The sequence below is a fragment of the Bubalus kerabau genome, chromosome 5 (genome assembly GCF_029407905.1).
Source record: "Bubalus kerabau isolate K-KA32 ecotype Philippines breed swamp buffalo chromosome 5, PCC_UOA_SB_1v2, whole genome shotgun sequence".
Classification (NCBI taxonomy): domain Eukaryota; kingdom Metazoa; phylum Chordata; class Mammalia; order Artiodactyla; family Bovidae; genus Bubalus; species Bubalus kerabau.
In genome coordinates, this window is record NC_073628.1 from 24,462,597 (window position 1) to 24,484,869 (window position 22,273).

At 38.5% G+C, this 22,273-nt stretch overlaps 2 protein-coding genes across 2 annotated transcripts; both read right to left on the reverse strand.

Annotated features, from left to right (window-relative positions):
• Positions 1 to 4,397: 4,397 nt before the first annotated feature.
• LOC129653730 (putative olfactory receptor 8G3) lies at positions 4,398 to 5,333 on the reverse strand. The gene has a single exon (XM_055583435.1). The coding sequence runs from the start codon at positions 5,331 to 5,333 to the stop codon at positions 4,398 to 4,400; it is 936 nt and encodes a 311-aa protein (XP_055439410.1).
• Positions 5,334 to 19,162: 13,829 nt separating this feature from the next.
• LOC129653731 (putative olfactory receptor 8G3) lies at positions 19,163 to 20,086 on the reverse strand. The gene has a single exon (XM_055583436.1). It carries the CDS (start codon positions 20,084 to 20,086, stop codon positions 19,163 to 19,165), a length of 924 nt encoding a protein of 307 aa, XP_055439411.1.
• Between the last annotated feature and the right edge of the window lie 2,187 nt (positions 20,087 to 22,273).

Genomic DNA, 22,273 nt, shown 5'->3' on the forward strand with positions numbered 1-22,273 from the left:
AGACAATGATTTACAGTTACTTCAGTGTGCTGAATAAAAAAGTAAGAAAGAGATTTTGGAGTTTGGTAAAGGTCAAGGCTGTATATTATCACCCTGCTTATTTAACTTGTATGCAGAGTACATCATGCGAAATGCCTGGCTGGATGAAGCACAAGGTGGAGCCAAGGTTGCTGGGAGAAATATCAATAATCTCAGATATGCAGATGACACCAGCTTTATGACAGAAAGAGAAGAGGAACTAAAGAGCCTCTTGATGAAGGTGAAAGAGGACAGTGAAAAGCTGACTTAAAACTCAACATTCAAAAAACTAAGATCATGGCATCTGGTCCCATCACTTCATGGCAAATAGATGGGAAGAAACAGAAGCAGTAGACTCCAAAATCACTGCAGATGATGCTTGCAGCCACAAATTTAAAAGATGTTTACTCCTTGGAAGAAAAGCTGTGACCAACCTAGATAGCATATTAAAAAGCAGAGACATTACTTTGCTGACAAATGTCTGTCTAGTCAAAGCTTTGGCTTTTCCAGTAGTCATGTATTGGCTGGACCATAAAGGCTGAGCGCCAAAGAATTGATACTTTTGAACTGTGTTGTTTGAGAAGACTCTTGAGAGTCCTTTGGACTGCAAGGAGATCAAACCAGTTAATCCTAAAGGAAATAAATCCTGAATATTCATTAGAAGGATTGATGCTGAAGCTGAAGCTCCAATACTTTGGCCACCTGATGTGAAGAGCTGACTCATTGGAAAAGACCCTGATGCTGGGAAAGATTGAACATAGAAGAAAAAGAAGGGGACAACAGAAGACAAGGTGGTTGGATGGTGTCACTGACTCAGTAGACACGAGTTTGAGTAAGCCCCAGGAGATGGTGAAGGACAGGGAAGTCTGGCGTGCTCCAGTTCCTGAGGTCACAAAAAGTCTGACATGACTGAGTGACTGAACAACAACAACAAAAGGTCAGACACAGAAAAGATGTAAACAAAAAGTAAAAACAGATATTTTTCCTATGACTGTACATCCTAAAGTGTTAAGATACCCATAGACGCCATTCTTCAGTTCTAATAGGGTATATGTTCTGATATGTTGTTTTTGTTCAGTTGCTCAGTCATGTCCAGCTCTTTGTGACCCCATGGACTGCAGCACACCAGGCTTCCCTGTCCTTCCCCATCTCTCAGAGCTTGTTCAAACTCATGTGCATTGAATCGGTGATGCCATCCAACCATCTCATCCTCTGTAGTCCCCTTCTCCTTCTGGCTTCAATCTTTCCTAGCTTCAGGGTCTTTCTAATAGGTCAGCTCTTTGCATCAGGTGGCCAAAGTACTGGAGCTTCAGTTTCAGCATCAGTCCTCCCAATGAATATTCAGGGTTGATTTCCTTTAGGATTGACTGGTTTGATCTCCTTGCAGTCAAGAGGATTCTTTTTTTTTTTTAATATACATTTATTTATTTTAATTGGAGGCTAATTACTTTACAATATTGTATTGGTTTGTCATACAGCAGCATGAATCCGCCACAGGCATACACATGTTCCCCATCCTGAACCCCCCCTCCCACCTCCCTCCCCGTACCATCCCTCTGGGTCGTCCCAGTGCACCAGCCCCAAGCATCCAGTATCATGCATCGAACCTGGACTGGTGATTCATTTCATATATGATATTATACATGTTTCAATGCCATTCTCCCAGATCATCCCACCCTCTCCCTCTCCCACAGAGTCCATAAGACTGCTCTATACATCTGTGTTTCTTTTGCTGCCTTGCATACAGGATTATCGTTGCCACCTTTCTAAATTCCATATGTATGTGTTAGTATACTGTATTAGTGTTTTTCTTTTTTTTTTTTCATTTTTGTATTTTTGTTTTTCTTTCTGGATTACTTCACTCTGTATAATAGGCTCCAGTTTCATCCACCTCATTAGAACTGATTCAAATATATTCTTAAGAATCTTCTCCAACACAGAAGTTCAAAAGCATCAGTTCTTAAGTTTGTGCTTCCAGGTTATGGAATCAAGATTGCACAAGCTGAAAGAACATATTTATATATATTCTAGAATATATATATTGCAGAGTAGGAATCATGCCTGAGATAGGAGGTTTTATTTAAATCATTTTTTCTAAAATAATTTTAATTGGAAGGATAGGAGTTTTAATTGTAGCCATTTATCTTCTTTTAAAATACTGATGACTGTGGCTTTGTAGTAGAGCCTGAAGTCAGGCAGGTTGATTCCTCCAGTTCCATTCTTAAGAGACACTGATGTATAGAACGGTCTTATGGACTCTGTGAGAGAGGGAGAGGGTGGGAAGATTTGGGAGAATGGCATTGAAACATGTAAAATATCATGTATGAAACGAGTTGCCAGTCCAGGTTCGATGCACGATACTGGATGCTTGGGGCTGGTGCACTGGGACGACCCAGAGGGATGGAATGGGGAGGGAGGAGGGAGGAGGGTTCAGGATGGGGAACACATGTATACCTGTGGCGGATTCATTTTGATATTTGGCAAAACTAATACAGTTATGTAAAGTTTAAAAATAAAATAAAATTAAAAAAAAAGATTGCTTTGGCTATTCGAGGTTTTAAAATACTGATTAAAATTAAGTTAAATAATATGAGAGCACTTGGAAAATGAATGTCTGACATCAATGAGTTAATGGATAATGGGATACAAGGGTGGTAAATAATATTATGTTACATGTGTTTTTGTTACATAATTATACACTACAGGTGAATAAGGTTAAATACTTTCCAAAGAATATTGACCTGTTATTAGTGAGTAAATGTTTTAAACTGAGAAGAGACAGAAGAGAGCTGCGTGTTTAGAATTTCATGAGAATTTATAGTTGTTGCTTAGTCGCTGAGCCATGTCCAACTCTTTTTTGACACCCATAGACTATAGCCCACCAGGCTCCTCTGTCCATGGAATTTCCCAGGTTAGAATATTGGAGTGAGTTGCCATTTCTTTCTCCAAGGGATCTTCCTGACCCCAGGGACCGGACTCACTTGTCCTGCATTGCCAGACAGATTCTTTGCCACAAGAGAAGACCCAGATTTATAGTAACCAGTTGGTAAAATGCCCAGAAACAAATAAGGAATCATATAAGGGGAAAGAAGAAATGTTTCTGAGATAAAACTGATGTGGAATAGCAATTATTTGCAAATTATGGCTTTTTGGGCTACTATGAGTAGTTTTTCCATAAATAATACAGCATTATTCATATAAAGATAAAAATGTGTTAGACCACTTTTATAAAAATTGTTGGTGTTGAACATGAAAATTTTAATCTCTTTAGTGACTTTCTATCATAAGATTCTGCAGTAACTCTCGAACTGATTTCTTTTTCCTTTGATTAGGACATGTTTGAAATATTTTGATTATTTTCATTATATCAAATGAAACAAAAGTGATACTAAGATTGGAGAAAAGAAGAAAATGACACAGTGTTATAAGGAACTGTGGATTAATGTGCAGAAGAAAATTACTGGGAAGGCCTTAGACTTACCCATGATTACTTGGGGCCAATATATCACTTTGAGTAAAATCACGGATTCTGGAGCCAGACATTCTAGACTCTTGTCATTTATTATGTTTGGGAACTTATACATTTACTGAAACTAAGTCAGTGTTGGTTTATTCAGATTTCAAAGTAAAATTGTACTAGGGCTTGCTCTGAGATAAACCTGTAAGTATTAAATGAACTTATCTATTTTAAAGTGCTGGGCTTAAAAAAAAATAGGACAACCCTGTATGCGAGGCAGCAAAAGAGACACAGATGTATAGAACAGTATTTTGGACTCTGTGGGGTGGGGGATGGTTTGGGAGGATGGCATTAAAACATGTATAATATCATATAAGAAATGAATCGCCAGTCCAGGTTCGATGCAGGATACAGGAAGCTTGGGGCTGGTGCACTGGGATGACCCAGAGGGATGGTATGGGGAGGGAGGTGGGAGGGGGGTTCAGGATGGGGAACACATGTACACCCGTGGCGGATGCATGTTGATGTATGGAGAAACCAATACAATATTGTAAAGTAAAAAAAATAATAATAACAATAAAAAAATTAAGTGCTGGGCTTTGTGCTTGATATTTTATACTATCTCAATCATATATGTTATTATTTTATGATGATCATCATAGTTGTTGTTGTTTGTATTTTTTTTAAGTCAAACTGGAACTTCTTTAATTCTTCAGACTCTCTGACTTTATTCTTGTTATTTCTCCATACATAGTCACTGTAACACAGGTTCAATGGAAGTGGCCCAGAGAGAATTTGGGAAAGGTATTATATGAGAAAATGATTCTGATTTTCCAAACATTTGAACAATAAAACAAAAGCATTGCATATCTCAGTAAACCAAAGACATATTTCTGATATGACACTATGACATTGAGTCTATTCATCTACATTTTCCACTGTCCAGAATTTTCTTCAGGGCAAATTTGACATCCTTATTCCGCAGACTGTAGATTAGAGGGTTTAGCATGGGTACAATGCAGGTATAAAACACAGAGGACACTTTCCCTTGGTCTATGGAGCTGACTGATGATGGCTTCAGGTACATAAATGCTACAGATCCATAGAAAACAGCAACAGCTGAGATATGGGAGCTGCAGGTGCTGAAGGCTTTGGACCTGCCTTCAGTGGAGTGGATTTGGAGGATGCTAGCGAGGATGAAGATGTAGGAAGCAAGGATGGTTAAAACAGGAATCAGGACATTAAAAGCACTAAAGACTAGAGCCAATAATTCATTCATGGAGATGCTAGAACAGGATAGCTCCAAGAGTGGGAAGAGATCACAAAAATAATGGTTAACCACCTTGGCCTTGCAGAAATAGAGTCTCAACATAAAGCCTGTATGGATTGCAGATTCAATGATGCACAAAATATAAACTGTCACTGTGAGCTGGAAGCACCTATAATAAGACATGATGACATTGTAAAGCAAAGGGTTACAGATGGCAACATAGCGGTCATATGCCATTACAGCCAACATATAACATTCTGCTATAATAAAAACAATAAAGAAATAGAGCTGAGTCATACATTCAGGGTAGGAGATGATATTCTTCTCTGTCACAAAGTTCACCAGCATTTTGGGGCTAACGACAGTGGAATGACAGAAATCAATAAAGGACAAATTGGTGAGGAAATAGTACATGGAGGTGTGCAGGTGAGAACTGAGCCCTATCAGTGTGATCATGCCCAGGTTCCCCAGCACTGTGACTGAGTAGATTCCTAGGAAGAAGACCAGAAGGGGAATCTGGAGCTCTGGTTTCTCTGTGAGCCCAGCGAGGATGAACTCAGTCACTGAGGAGTGATTTCCAGGGTCCATTTTCTTCTCAGCAGGTTCTAAGTTTAAAAATAAAGAAATGAGTGTACTTTTGTGTTAGGGTGTATGTGTGTGTGTGTGTGTGTGTGTGTGTGTGTGTGTGAGAAGGAGAGAGAGAGAGAGAGAGAGAGAAATAGATATTTATGAACATATGCATGTGCATGTGTGTGAGGCAGAGAGTAATCCTGCTGAGATCATTCTTTAGTGGTCATCAGAGGACATACATAATGTGGGGATTTCTTTAGCTTCTATTGTCATTCTAGGACAAACTAAGATTCTGGCTGAACTAGAATAGAAATTATAAACTTCAAGAATCTTATAATTGAGATATTTCATAAAGTTTAAGAGAAACACTGATTTCTGGACTTTTAAAGGCAGTCAAAATGAACATTTCTACTATTATTTGAGCACTCTTCTTTCCTCCAAATTTCTGGATTCCAACCTATTTCAAGTCAGAAGAATTTTATGTCAAGGCCAAGATTTTAGTTTATGAACATGAACCTGATAAAATAACTTACCATCACTTCACATAGTCAAGTGGCACTGGATCTCATGATATGCTCGTGGGTAAGATGGAGTTCTGTGGGCTGGTCACTTTACAGTCAGATGTAGAAGAACATATCTGAACACAAAGATGATCTGTTAATTCAGGATTCCCCAATATGGTTGATCATCAGAGTCACCTAGAGAGATCACAACATTTATAAAAATGATGAGTGTAAAAATGTAAACATATAATTAAAAATGAAAGTCTCTAATCATCTTCCTTAACATTCTTTACTCCTACTACTACTAAGTCACTTCAGTCGTATCCGACTCTGTGCGACCCCAGAGACAGCAGCCCGCCAGGCTCCCCCATCCCTGGGATTCTCCAGTCAAGAACACTGGAGTGGGTTGCCATTTCCTTCTCCAATGCATGAAAGTGAAAAGTGAAAGTGAAGTTGCTCAGTCGTGTCTGACCCTCAGTGACCCCATGGACTGCAGCCCACCAGGCTCCTCCATCCATGGGATTTTCCAGGCAAGAGTACTGGAGTATTAGATTAATCTCTGTAGAATAGCTCTGATAAATCATTTTTCTTTCTGTCTCTTCGAAAGATTGCCTCTACATTTTAAATAATTCACAAATCTTGGTACTTCCAGAATTCTAGAATTTTATCAAATTTCTCTTTTATTATATATGCTGTTACTTTAGTTAAATCATTACCACTGCCTCCTTTTTAGTCTAATATTTGATACTTTTATTTAAAAAATGGTTTTCCTTTTTGCTTTTGATCTTTTAAAAATGTCCTCAAAAGTGTTTAGAATCTTGGAAGATTTTAAAGATCTTAACACCTGATAATCAAAATAATATAAAACAAATAAGCCAACAAAACTTCCAGTGTAATTCTGATGATCAGCGAGGTTTGGGAACTACTGGGCTAGAAGACACAAAGTTCATGTAGCAGCATGTTTTAGGCGGAGAACTTGAGAAAATTTTTTCTCTGTTATTTTCCTTTTATTGTCTTATTTCTTTCCTCCCGTTCCTCCTTTTCGTCCTTCCCTTACCTCCTTCCTTCTTTCTTTCTTCAATAATTTGGCAAAAATTCCTGAAACGGCACTTTACTTCAAAATGAAGTTTAGTCCAGGGTATAAAAATGACAAAAACACAGTTACTTACCTCATAAAATTTAAAATTTGATATTAAGAAGGCCTAATATTCATTATAAAAAAGTATAATATGAAAATAAAATTGGAGTGAAAACTCAGAGGGACATCCAAATTTGAACAGCTCTCCTAATGGATTCAGAGCTAGGGAACTGAACATTTTGTAATTTTTGTTTCAAAATGCCTTCTGTTATTTATTAGTCCTGACCCAATGTCCATCTTATAGAACCTAATGTAAGAATTAGGTGTATATAGCAATGCTATAAACCCTGTTTATATGGGGTTTGAGTCATTTATCAGAATATAAGATGGAATCACTGAACATTAAAAATGACAAAGTTACTACTTACTGGCCTTAGCTTATTTGACTTTTAATGGGGATAGGTAGGAATACAATCAGAAAAGAGCAGTTGGTAGTCAAACTCTCTGCTGAAATTTTTGTTTTCTCAGTGAAGCTTGGGCTTGAGAATTGCCAGTGCCCCCTGATTAGTGCAGACTCTGTGATCAACAAAACCTTCCAAGTTTGTACAACTTAGACCCCGAGGGTGACGGCAACTGGAAAAATGAATAGAGACACTGAAAACAGTTAAAACAAACAAATTGAAGTTTAGTGAAGTAAAGAGTATTTATGTTTAAATTTTAGATTTTAAAAAACCTAATCCTTTGAATACTGGATATACTTTGTGTGCCATTCACTTGAAAAGAATAAGGGGTCAATTTTTTATTAAGTCAATAAAATTCACTAAGTAAGTGACTGATTAATAAAGACATTAGTTTCAGATTGCACTTGTAGAAACACAATGTCTAGAGTATGATCAGTAGTAACTCCAGTAACATGATTTTCTAATACTAATTCCATGAAACTACAAAGCCACAGATATGAGGAAGTGAGATCGAACCAAGACTTCTTCATGTGTTAAGCTGATCACCACTGGCCACATGCAGCCTGATTCACTTAACCTGTCACTTTACACAAATATTACCATTTTCTATGTGTGAGATTAGGGTGGGAAGCACTGTGCTACACTAAATTATAAATGAGTTTGGAGTTTAGTTACTGATATTCTTTTTAAGGAGAGATATTGGCAAGATAAAAGGCAAATAAAGACTGTAAAACTTGAAAAATATTTGCGGTGTTGAGATAATTAACAGGTGTCGTTACATATCTCAAGGGACTCTAAAGAGACAAAAGACATTTTATGTACGGCATTTGAAAGATCTAAGAATACAAGGGAAAATATTCTAAAATTTTGAGTTCTTAGAAATGTCTGTTTGTAATCACTGAATACACTCAATCAGACTCAGTTCACAAATGATTCCTTCCAGTTTCAGAAACTTACATTCAAATTTAGAAAATGTTCATTTTCTTGAATAAGTAAAATTCTCTCAACTTATCTAGATTTTTACTTACTCATATGAAATAATAGTCTCACCACCCCATTCATCTCTGTTATCTGCTACATAGTTTTTCTTTACTAATCTCACTTACAATTAAAGTCACTATAGCAGTAGTAGTGTTAGCTGCTCAGTCACGTCTGACTCTTTGCAGCCTCATGAACTGTAGCCCACCAGGCTCCTCTGTCCATGCGGTACTCCAGGCAAGAATACTGGAGTGGGTCACCATTCTCTTCTCCAGGGGATCTTCCCAACCCAGATATCAAACCCAGGTCTCCCACACTGCAGGCAGATTCTTTATCACCTGAGCACCAGGAAAGCAGAATATCATCATGAAAACCTCAAATTCCTTCTAATCGATTAGACTTTCTTACGACAAGCTCAATAATCCTCCATTTCTAAACAGCACGTTTTCAGACTCCAGCTGTACTATAAATCAAATGATGAACTAATCTGACTTAGTTTTCTCTGCATCCAAGAAAATATCCCACATCTGGCACATCACAACAAGTTTAAAAACTTGGTTTATGAATAAACTGATAATTTTATGAATGAAGATGTTGTGGAATATTTGCCTGAATGCCAACGGTTATTACTTTCATAATTGAAGTCTCAAATACCAAGTATAAAATCAACACACTCACCTTCTTTGTTCCTGGAAATCTCAATGCCAAATCTATTTCACAATGTGCTCTCAGAGACGAATAACACTAGTGTTAGTGTGGGGAGTGATAGGTACCCAGCATTCTGCTGTCTTTAGAGCTGGGAGGGCAGGCCTGACTGCCCTGGTCTCGAGAGTCACTTTTGAAGCCGTTATGCATCACAGATGAGCATCTTCAATTCTAAGTCTTCAGTGTGTGTTTCTTCAGCTTCAAGGTAGCAAACATCTGCACCTTTCCTAGTTCTCCCCTGAGCAGTTGCGATCACTGTGCTATGAAGGTGCATCCTGGATTTAGCTATGCCAGGCAATAAATAACATGGATTCAAATACTCTCCAAGGATTTTCATTTCTCAGGAGACTGGCTCTTGAGAAAAGAGGCAATCGCAAGTGAAGTGTCCCCAGTTGTCGAACATTTTCTTTCAAAAGGTATTATTTGTCAATCCGGAACTTATCAACTAGCAATAAAGATTTGTTCACAGGCTCTGCTAAGGATTTTGTTAAACTGCATCCTGATCTGGCCAGTCTAAGTTGGATCTGAGATTCTACACTTCTTACAAGCTCCTATCAATGCTGTGGCTTCACCATCTGACTGTGAATAGTAGATTTAGAGGATCACGACATATTCTGAAAATTTATCCTATTGGTAATAAATCCAGAAATTGTTAATAATGAATTAAAATCATTTTTCATGTAGTATATATATTTAATTTTTATAATAATGATAATATAAATAATTGATTCAAAAATGAAATCTATATATAATTGAATTTTAGAGTTATGGGGCAAGAATACAGAATATTGATGTAATATTTTTTGAAGTGGTCACTAATAGGAATTTTACTTGTTATATTGTATATTTAATGAAATAGTTTATTATAAGGCAATTATGTTTCATAATCCTTCTTCTTTTTTACATACTTTTACTTTTTATCCAAAGCTGGACTAACTGGAAGCAGTCTTAGATTGTAGCATGATGATAAATTGGATAAATTGGAAACTCACATCAGGGAGCACTTATAAGATATGATTAAATGAATTAGGTTCAATTATTTTTAAAAGAATTTACACTAGGGCAACACAGTGCTTCTCAATGAATTTCCACATTGAAATTGTGGAAAAACTCAATCATTTACTCAAGTGAAACACGCCTCAATTATACTAGAGCTTGCCTTAAGAGAATACAATAAATAGTTACCCATTTGAAAATAGGGACTAGTGTTTATATTTCATAAAATCCTTTATTATTTGTTATATTTATTGGAGTGTAATTGCTTTACAATTGTGTTAGTTTTTCCTTTACAACAAATGATATTTGTTCTTCTCTTTCTGCCTTCAGTTCAATTCAGTCGCTCAGTCGTGTCTGACTCTTTGTGACCCCATGAATTGCAGCATGCCAGGCCGCCCTGTCCATCACCAACTCCCGGAGTTCACTCAAATCCATGTCCATTGAGTCAGTGATGCCATCCAGCCATCTCATCCTCTGTTGTCCCCTGCTCCTCCTGCCACCAATCCCTCCCAGCATCAGAGTCTTTTCCAATGAGTCAACTCTTCACATGAGGTGGCCAAAGTACTGGAGTTTCAGCTTTAGCATCATTCCTTCCAAAAAACACACAGGACTGATCTCCTTCAGAATGGACGGGTTGGATCTCCTTGCAGTCCAAGGGACTCTCAAGAGTCTTCTCCAACACCACAGTTCAAAAGCATCAATTCTTCAGCGCTCAGGTTTCTTTACAGTCCAACTCTCACATCCATACATTACTACTGGAAAAAACAATAGCCTTGACTAGATGGACCTTTGTTGGCAAAGTAATGACTCTGCTTTTGAATATGCTATCTAGGTTGGTCATAACTTTCCTTCCAAGAAGTAAGTGTCTTTTAATTTCATGGCTGCAATCACCATCTGCAGTGATTTTGAAGCCCCCCAAAATAAAGTCTCTCACTGTTTCCACTGTTTCTCCATCTATTTCCCATGAAGTGATGGGACCAGATGCCATGATCTTCGTTTTCTGAATGTTGAGCTTTAAGCCAACTTTTTCACTCTCCTCTTTCACTTTCATCAAGAGGCTCTTTAGTTCATCCTCACTTTCTGCCATAAGGGTGGTGTCATTTGCATATCTGAGCTTATTGATATATCTCCCAATTTTGATTCCAGCTTGTGCTTCTTCCAGCCCAGCATTTCTCATGATGTATTCTGCATATAAGTTAAATAAGCAGGGTGACAATATACAGCTTTGACATACTCCTTTTCCTATTTGGAACCAATCTGTTGTTCCATGTCCAGTTCTAACTGTTGCTTCCTGACCTGCATATCGGTTTCTCAAGAGGCAGGTCAAGTGGTTTGGTATTCCCATCTCTTTCAGAATTTTCCACAGTTTGTTGTGATCCACATGGTCAAAAGCTTTGGCATAGTCAATAAAGCAGAAATAGATGATTTTCTGGAACTCTCTTGCTTTTTCCATGATCCAGTGGATGTTGACAATTTGATCTCTGTTTCCTCTGCCTTTTCTAAAACTAGCTTGAACATTTGAAAGTTCATCATCCACTCATTGCTGAAGCCTGGCTTGTAGAATTTGAGCCTTACTTTACTAGCGTGTGAGTTGAGGGCAATTGTGCGGTGGTTTGAACATACTTTGACATTGCCTTTCCTTGTCACATTTCTCTGACATAATGTGGTCCACTGCAGAAGGCAATGGCAAACCACTTCAGTATTCTTGCCTTGAGAACTCCATGAAGAGTATGAAAAGGAAAAATGATAGGATACTGAAAGAGGAACTCCCCAGGTCAGTAGGTGCCCAATATGCTACTGGAGATCAGTGGAGAAATAACTCCAGAAAGAATAAAGGAATGGAGCCAAAGCAAAAACAATACCCAGTTGTGGATGTGACTGGTGATAGTAGCAAGGTCCAATGCTGTAAAGAGCAATATTGCATAGGAACCTGGAATGTTAGGTCCATGAATCAAGGCAAATTGGAAGTGGTCAAACAGGAGATGGCAAGAGTGAATGTAGACATTCTAGGAATCAGTGAACTAAAATGGACTGGAATGGGTAAATTTAACTCAGATAACCATTATATCTACCATTGTGGGCAGGAATCCCTTAGAACATGGAGTAGCCATCATGGTCAACAAAAGAGTCCGAAATGCAGTACTTGGATGCAATCTCAAAAACGACAGAATGATCTCTGTTCATTTCCAAGGCAAACCATTCAATATTACGGTAATCCAAGCCTATGCCCCAACCAGTAACGCTGAAGAAGCTGAAGTTGAACGGTTCTATGAAGACTGACAAGACCTTTTAGAACTAACACCCAAAAAAGATGTTCTTTTCATTACAGGGGACTGGAATGCAACAGTAGGAAGTCAAGAAACACCTGAAGTAACAGGTAAATTTGGCCTTGGAATATGGAATGAAGCAGGGCAAAGGCTAAAAGAGTTTTGACAAGAGAACGCAGTGGTCATAGCAAACACCCTCTTCCAACAACACAAGAGAAGACTCTACACATGGACATCACCAAATGGTCAACACTGAAATCAGATTGATTATATTCTTTGCAGCCAAAGATGGAGAAGCTCTATACAGTCAGCAAAAACAGTACCAGGAACTGACTGTGGCTCAGATCATGAAGTCCTTATTGCCAAATTCAGACTTAAATTGAAGAAAGTGGGAAAACCACTAGACCATTCAGGTATGACCTAAAGCAAATCCCTTATGATTATACAGTGGAAGTGAGAAATACATTTAAGGGACTAGATATGATAGACTGCCTGATGAAGTATGGACTGAGGTTCGTGACATTGTACAGGAGACAGGGATCAAGACCATCCCCATGGAAGAGAAATGCAAAAAATCAAAATGGCTGTCTGGAGAGGCCTTACAAATAGCTGTGAAAAGAAGAGAAGCAAAAAGCAAAGGAGAAAAGGAAAGATATAAGTATCTGAATGCAGAGTTCCAAAGAATAGCAAGGAGAGATAAGAAAGCCTTCCTCAGTGATCAATGCAAAGAAATAGAGGAAAACAACAGAATGGGAAAGACTAGAGATCTCTTCAAGAAAATTAGAGATACCAAGGGAACATTTCATGGAAAGATGGGCTCGATAAAGGACAGAAATGGTATGGACCTAACAGAAGCAGAAGATATTAAGAAGAGGTGGCAAGAATACACAGAAGAACTGTGCCAAAAAGATCTTCATGACCAAGCTAATCACGATGGTGTGATCACTCACCTAGAGCCAGACATCCTGGAATGTGAAGTCAAGTGGGCCTTAGAAAGCATCACTATGAACAAAGCTAGTGGAGGTGATGACATTGCAGTTGAGCTATTTCAAATCTTGAATGATGATGCTGTGAAAGTGCTGCACTTAATATGCCAGCAAATTTGGAAAACTCAGCAGTGGCCAGGACTGGAAAAGGTCAGTCTTCATTCCAATCCCAAAGAAAGACAATGCAAAGAATGCTCAAACTACCACTCAATTGCACTCATCTCTGACCTAGGAACATTGCACCAAGAATGGATTTGGCAATTTGAGCTTCATGGTTGAAGTCCTGGCAGTCAGATAATTATTCATATTTACAAAATATAATAATGGCTTTTGAAGACAAACACTAAGGGTCATTTATGATGTGTGTGTTTTTTTTTTTAAATAGTCATGTATTTTGCATATGTTCTCCATAGAATTCAAAGACAGTGGGGATATGAATTAGTAGAATATATGCAAAATACAAGTAGAAATTTTAATGAACATTAGTCAACAGTTACATTAAATAGTTGGTGTATTTTTATAAAGACCAATGTGTTACATTAACTAGCAACAGTTACATTAACTAGTTAGTGTAGATATTTTTTTAAAGACCAATGTGTTTTTAGTTTAAATTTATGAAGAAGTTTTAGTTCAGTTCAGTCACTCAGTCACATCTGACTCTTTGTGACCCCATGGACTGCAGCATGCTGGGATTCCCTGTCCATCACCAATTCCTGGAGCTTACTCAAACTCATGTCCATCGAGTCGGTGATGCCAAGATTAGTAGGATCACAAAAATGGAAACTCATGTTCTTACTTAAGGCTCAAGCAATATTTGGATTAGTGTGCTCAAACTGAGGCACAATACTTTATGTGATGGGGAAAAACTAGACAGCTTCATAAAAATAATATAGAAATATGCATTTTAGAATGACTGAAATAGCTGAAGACCTTTTTTAGCAGAGCAAAACTGCACATGGCACATAACAGTCATCTCAATGTTAAATGCATTGACTTATTTTAAAGGTATGTCTTTGTATGTCTTAAGAGATTGAAGTAACACTAACTGCTTGAAACTGTAGGTTTGATGCATGACACTGGTTGCTTGGGGCTGGTGCACTGGGACGACCCAGAGGGATGATATGGGGAGGGTGGAGAGAGGGGGGTTCGGGATGGGGAACACGCGTATACCTGTGGCAGATTCATGTTGATGTATGGCAAAACCAATACAATATTGTAAAGTAATTAACCTCCAATTAAAATAAATAAATTTATATTTAAAAAAAAGAAACTGTGGGGAGAAATATTTGGTTCCACAACAAAGGTTTAACATTCCAATCATCAGGCAGACCATGATCTTATAGTCAAAATGTTTGTGGTTGTTCTCAGTGGTCAATTGCATAGCAAATATTGTTTAAAGATAAGAGCACCTGGTTGAATTCAATTACATTTAGCATTTATTCCAGTTCCCAAATTTCATGATTTCATAATTCTTATTGGTTATGATACTAAGTTACACAGTAGTGAATTGAAAATTTAATTCAACATCATACTTGCTGTCTGACCTGGGGATAATCCCTTCTACTCTTCAACTCTCTGAAAAACAAGAACTTAAATATCTGTTTTGTTTGAAAACTAAATTAAATGTTGCTTACTTGTTTCTTTTTTTTTTTCTGATGATCCAATGGATGTTGGCAATTTGATCTCTTGTTCCTCTGCCTGTTCTAAATGCAGCTTGAATATCTGGAAGTTCACGCTTCAGGTTCTGTTGAAGCCTGGCTTGGAGAATTTTTTAGCATTACTTTGCTAGCATGAGATTAGTGCAATTGTGTGGTAGTTTGAGCATTCTTTGGCATTGCCTTTCTTTGGGATTGGAATGAAAACTGACCGTTTCCAGTCCAGTGGCCAGTGCTGAGTTTTCCAAACTTGCTGGCATATTGAGTGCAGCACTTTCACAGCATCATCTTTTAAGATTTGAAATAGCTCAACTGGAATTCCATCACATTCACTAGCTTTCAGTAGCTTTCTTCGTAGTGATGCTTCCTAAGGCCCACTTGATTTCGCATTCCAGGATGTCTGGCTCTAGGTGAGTGATCACACCATCGTGGTTATCTGGGTCATAAAGATCTTTTTTGTATAGTTCTTCTGTGTATTCTTGCCACCTCTTCTTAATATCTTCTGCTTCTGTTAGGTTCATACCATTTTTGTCTTTCATTGTGCCCATCTTTGTATGAAATGTTCCCTTGGTATCTCTAATTTTCTTGAAGAGATCTCCAGTTTTTCCCATACTATTGTTTTCCTCTATTTCTTTGCATTGATCACTGAGGTAGGCTTTCTTATTTCTCCTTGTTATTCTTTGGAACTCTGCATTCACATGGGTACATCTTTCCTTTTCTCCTTTGCCTTTTGCTTCTCTTCTTTCCTCAGCTATTATAAGGCCTTCTCAGACAACCATTTTGCCTTTTTTCATTTTTTTTTTTCTTGAGGATGGTCTTGAACACTGTCTCCTGTAAAATGTTACGAACCTCTGTTCATAGTTCTTCAGGCACTCTGTCTATCAGATCTAATCCCTTGAATCTATTTGCCACTTCCAGTGTATAATCATAAGGGATTTGATATAGGTCATACCTCAATGGAGAAGGCAATGGCACCCCACTCCAGTACTCTTGCCTGGAAAATCCCATGGATGAAGGACCCTGGTGGGCTGTAGTCCACGGGGTCGCTAAGAGTCGGACACGACTGATCGACTTCACTTTCACTTTTCACTTTCATGCACCGGAGAAGGAAATGGCAACCCACTCCAGTGTTCTTGCCTGGGGAATCCTAGGGATGGGGTAGCCTGGTGGGCTTCCATCTATGGGGTTGCACAGAGTTGGACACGACTGAAGTGACTTAGCGGTAGCAGTAGCATACCTCAATGGTGTAGAGGTTTTTTCTACTTTCTTTAATTTAAGACAGAATTTGGCAATAAGCAGTTCAAAATATGAGCCACAGTCAGCTCTGGGTCTTTCTTTTTTTTCTGACTGTATAGTGCTTCTCTATCTTTGGCTGCAAAGACTACAGTCAATCTGATTTCAGCATTGACCATCTGGTGATGTCCACATGTAGAGTCTTCTCTTGTGTTGTTGGAAAAGGGTGTTTGCTATGATCAATGCGTTCTCTTGGAAAAACTCTATAAGCCTTTGCCCTGCTTCATTCTGAACTCCAAGGCCACATTTGCCTGCTTTATTGACTATGTAAGAGCCTTTGACTGTGTGGATCACAACAAACTGTGGAAAATTCTTAAAGAGATGGGAATACCAGACCACTTCACCTGCCTCCTGAGAAATCTGTATGCAGGTCAAGAAGCAAAGTTAGAACTAGACATGGAACAACAGACTGGTTCCAAATTGGGAAAGGAGTACATCAAGTCTGTATACTGTCACCCGCTTATTTAACTTATATGCAGAGTACATCATGAGAAACGCTGGGCTGGAAGAAGCACAAGCTGGAAGCAAGATTGCTGAGAGAAATATCAATAACCTCAAATATGCAGATAAGACCACCATTATGGCAGAAAATGAAGAGAAACTAAAAAGCCTCTTAATGAAAGTGAAAGAGGAGGGTGAAAAAGTTGGCTTAAAGCTCAATATTCAGAAAACGAAGATCATGGCATCTGGTCCCATCACTTCATGGGAAAAAGTTGGTGAAACAGTGGAAACAATGAGAGACTTTATATTTGGGGGCTCCAAAATCACTGCAGATGGTGGTTGCAGCCATGAAATTAAAAGACGCTTACTCCTTGGAAGGAAAGTTATGACCAACCTAGACAGCATGTTCAAAAGCAGAGACATTACTTTGCCAACAAATTCCATCTAGTCAAGGCTGTGGTTCTTCCAGTGATCATGTATGGATGTGAGAGTTGGACTGTGAAGAAAGCTGAGTGCTAAAGAATTGATTCTTTTGAACTGTGGTATTGGAGAAGACTCTTGAGAGTCCCTAGGACTGTAAGAGATTCAACCAGTCCATACTAAAGGAGATCAGTCCTGAGTGTTCATTGGAAGGACTGATGCTGAAGCTGAAACTCCAATACTTTGGCCACCTCATGCAAAGAGTTGACTCATTGGAAAAGACCCTGATGCTGGGAGGCATTGGGGGCAGAAGGAGAAGGGGTGACAGAGGATGAGATGGCTGGATGGCATCACCGACTCAATGGACATGAGTTTGGGTAAACTCTGGGAGTTAGTGATGGACAGGGAGGCCTGGCATGCTGTGATTCATGGGGGTCGCAAAGTGTTGGACAAGACTGAGTGACTGAACTGAACTGAACTGAGGTCTGTTGTTGTTCTGTCCTTAAGTGGTGTCCTACTCTTTGTGACCCCATGGATTGTAGCACAATATGCTTCCCTGTCCTGCACTATCTCCTGGAGTTTGCTCAAACAAATGTCCATTGAGTCAGTGATACTATCTAACCATCTCATGCTCTGCAGCTCCCTTCTCTTTCTGCCCTCAGTCTTTCTCCACATCAGGGTCTTTTCCAATAAGTCGGCTCTTAACTTGACAATATTGTATTGGTTTTGCCATATATCAAAATGAATCTGCCACAGGTATACATGTGTTCCCCATCCTGAACCCTCCTCCCTCCCCATACCATCCCTCTGGGTCGTTCCAGTGCACCAGCCCCAAGCATCCAGTATTGTGCATCGAACCTGGACTGGCGACTCTTCACATCAGGTGACCAAAGTATTGGAGTTTCAGCTTCAGCATCTGTCCTTCCAATGAATATTCAGGGTTGATTTCTTTTGGGATTGACTGTTTTGATCTTTATTGTTCAGTGGACTCTCAAGAATATTCTCCAGCATCACAATTCAAGAAAATATATTTTTCAGACTCAGCCTTCTTGATGGTCCAATTCTCACATCCATATATGACTACTGGAAAAAACGTAACTTTGGCTATGCAGACCTTTGTTGGCAATGTGATGTCTCTGCTTTTTAATATGCTGTCTAGGTTTGTCATAGCTTTTTTTTTCCTAGGAGCAAGTGTCTTTTAATTTTGTGGCTGCAGTCACTGTCCAAAGGGGTTGTGGAGCCCAAGCAAATAAAATCTGTCACTGTTTCCTCTTATTCCCCACCGATTTTCCATGGAGTGATTGCACCAGATGACAAGATCTTAGTTTTTTGAATGTTGAGTTTAGAAAGTATTTTGCCACTCAATGAGATTTATACTAGAATATAAAAATTACAAAATCACAGTTACTGACCTCATGAAATTTGAAACTTCATATTAAGGAGGTCTAATATCTATCATAATGAAACACAATATGAAAATAAAACTGGAGTGAAATCAGAGAGACATACTGTGGCCACATGATGTGAAGAGCCAACTCATTGGAAAATACCATGATGTTGGGAGAGATTGAAGGCAGGAAAAGAAGGAGAAAACAGAGGATGAGAAGGTAGGATGGCATCACTGATTCAAGGGACAAGTGTTTGAGCAAAGTCTGGGAGATAGAGAAGGACAGGGAAGCCTCACGTGATGAGTTCATGTGGTCACAAACAGTTGGACATGACTGAGTGACTGAACAACAACAGAGAGAAACAGAAATTTGAATGGGTCTCCTAATGGATTCAGAATAGGGAACATTAGTTGTAACATCTTGGAATTTTTATTAATTTCAGATAATCTTCTCTATTACTTATTAGTTCTGACCTGATCTTCAAAGAATCCACCTCTCAGAGTCCGATTAATATATTTGTTGGAAAACAAGTTACTGAGACCTATTATGAAAGGATCAATTAAGGTTAGAGATTTCTCTATTAAATATATTGTAGATACTTAAGAATTGGGGAATTCTTTGGCAGTCCAAATAACTGATATGCCATCATAATATTGACTCTGTTCATATATGTTTTTCACAGTCTAAAATTTTTTTTCAGGGCAAATTTGACATCCCTATTCCGTAGGCTATAGATCAGGGGGTTTAGCATGGGCACAATGATAGTATAAAACACAGAGGACACTTTCCCTTGGTCCATGGAGCTGACTGATGATGGCTGTAGGTACATGAATGCAGCAGATCCATAGAAAATAGCAACAGCAGCCATGTGAGAACTGCAGGTGCTGAAGGCTTTGGACCTGCCCTCCATGGAGTGGATTTGGAGGATGCTGGAAATGATGAAGATGTAGGAAGCAAGAATAACTAGAGCAGGAGTCAAAATGTTGAATGCACTCAAGAATATAACCAATAGTTCATTGACATAGATGCTGGAACAGGATAGCTCCAAGAGTGGAAAGAGATCACAGAAATAATGGTTAATGATATTGTTCTTGCAGAAAAAGAGTCTCAACATAAATCCTGTATGGATTGTGGATCCAGTGATGCCCAACATATGAACTCCCACTGTGAGAAAGAAGCAGATGTGATAAGACATGGTGATGTTGTAAAGCAAGGGGTTGCAGATGGCAACGTAGCGGTCATATGCCATTGCAGCCAACATATGACTTTCTGCAATAGCAAAAATGATGAAGAAATAAAGTTGAGTCATGCATTCGGGATAGGAGATAATGTTCTTCTCTGTCACAAAGTTCACCAGCATTTTGGGGGTAATGACAGTCGACTGACAGAGATCAATAAAGGACAAGTTGGTGAGGAAATAGTACATGGGGCTGTGCAGGTGAGAACTGAGCCCAATCAGTGTGATCATGCCCAGGTTCCCCATCACCGTGACCACATAGATTCCTAGGAAGAGGAGGAAAAGGGGCAGCTGGAGTTGTGGCTGTTCTGTGAGCCCAGCGAGGATAAACTCAGTCACTGAGGAGTGATTTCCGGGGTCCATTTTCTTCTCAGTCCCTTCTATATTTAAAGAGAAAATGAGAATATTTTATGGCTGTGTGTGCATGTGTGTGAGTGTCTGTGTGCACGTGTGTACGTGTGAGTGGGTGTTGGGGAGAGTAATTCTGGGTAAGTCATTGTTCAGTCTCTCACCAAAGAAGACTCATAATGCAGTGATCTCCTGAGACAATGATGTTAGTTGAACCAGAGAAAAAAATAAAATTAAAATTAATTATTTTATAATTAAGATACTTCATAACATTTTAAGAGAAAATACCAATTTCTAGATTTTTAAAATCAGAGTGAATATTACTATTGTTACTTCTGAGGACTTTTTCTTTCTTCCCATATTCTTTATGTATGTATTAATAATACTCATGTAAAATGCATTGGAGAAGGAAATGGCAACCCACTCCAGTGTTCTTGCCTGGAGAATCCCAGGGATGGGGGAGCCTGGTGGGCTGCCGTCTATGGGGTCGCACAGAGTCGGACACGACTGAAGTGACTTAGCAGCAAAATGCGTAGTATTTTTATTTCACTCAGAATATGTGAGTAGTGTGTGCTTTTTCTAGTAAATTAACATAATTCATAAATATGAAAAGTAATTGTATTAATTTCAGATATTTTCTGTATGTGAATCATAATTCAAAATATCTGAAGGACTAGGCAACTATCTGTATCATTCCACCTGAGGTCTATTTCTTTAATGTCCAAACATCCTTCTCCCTGGACTATGACCCCAGGGGGCAGAAACATAACTGCATGGCAGACATCATCCTTATACCTCAATAGGTTTTCCAGACTCAAGAACCTTCCTCCTTTATTCTAATTTTGATAATTGGGAGTCAGAATATAATGACCCCGATATAGGTCATGTATGCCACCACTGTGACCAGGGGATCAGTGTACAAAGTTTAGTTCCTGGAATTTGCACTTCATGGTTGATGGAAAAGATGAGAAAACTATAATCCCACCCCCACCCCCAAATATGAGAAGTATTTATGATCACAAATACTAGGTCCTGTTTATTCTGGTCTTTATAATCCTGTATTTTGCAGATGTTCTCTATGGAATTCAAAGATGATAAAAATGTGGAGTATTATTCAGCCATTAAAAAGAATACATTTGAATCAGTTCTAATGAGGTGGATGAAACTGGAGCCTATTATACAGAGTGAAGTAAGCCAGAAAGAAAAACACCAATACAGTATACTAACGCATATATATGGAATTTAGAAAGATGGTAACAATAACCCTGTGTACGAGACAGCAAAAGAGACACTGATGTATAGAACAGTCTTATGGACTCTGTGGGAGAGGGAGAGGGTGGGAAGATTTGGGAGAATGGCATTGAAACATGTAAAATATCATGTATGAAATGAGTTGCCAGTCCAGGTTCGATGCACGATACTGGATGCTTGGGGCTGGTGCACTGGGATGACCCAGAGGGATGGAATGGGGAGGGAGGAGGGAGGAGGGTTCAGGATGGGGAACACATGTAAACCTGTGGCGGATTCATTTTGATATTTGGCAAATCTAATACAGTTATGTAAAGTTTAAAAAATAAAATAAAATTAAAAAAAAAATGTGGATTAGTAGAGCACATGCAAAATACAATAGAAATTTTAATTTAAACTCAATATTTGTCAGCTGTGGAATGTGTTTTTTGTTTAAAGACCAACTCACTTTTAGTTTACATTTGTATAGATAATGAGTAGATTCTAGAAAATGGAAATTCATAATCTTACTTAAAACTTAAACAATAGTTTTTCATTAAAGATGCAATATTTTATCTGGTAGAGCAAAACTGGAAAACTAGTAAACTAGTAAAATGATCTAAACTCTGCCATATTAGAATGGTCAGAATAACTAAGGATGTTTTTCTAGCAAAATTAAAACCCATGTGACACCTGACAGGTATAGTTCAACATGTTGGTTTGTTCAAGAGTTATTGGGCTCATTTTATATGTCATCAATAGAATGAAGTAAAAATAATTGCTTAAAACTATTGGAGAAATATTTGGTTTCACAACAAAACAAACACTCCAACTATCAAAATACCCAGATCTTTCAGGGAAAATGTTGATTTCATCTTAAATAAATAGTTACTTAGCAGGAATTATTAATAACAGTAAGCACCTGATTGGAGAAGGCAATGGCACCCCACTCCAGTACTCTTGCTTGGAAAATCC

Coding starts and splice junctions, on each gene's coding strand:
- LOC129653730 (XM_055583435.1), bottom strand. CDS start 5,333: ATGGACCCTGGAAATCACTCCTCAGTGACTGAGTTCATCCTCGCTGGG.
- LOC129653731 (XM_055583436.1), bottom strand. CDS start 20,086: ATGGACCCCGGAAATCACTCCTCAGTGACTGAGTTTATCCTCGCTGGG.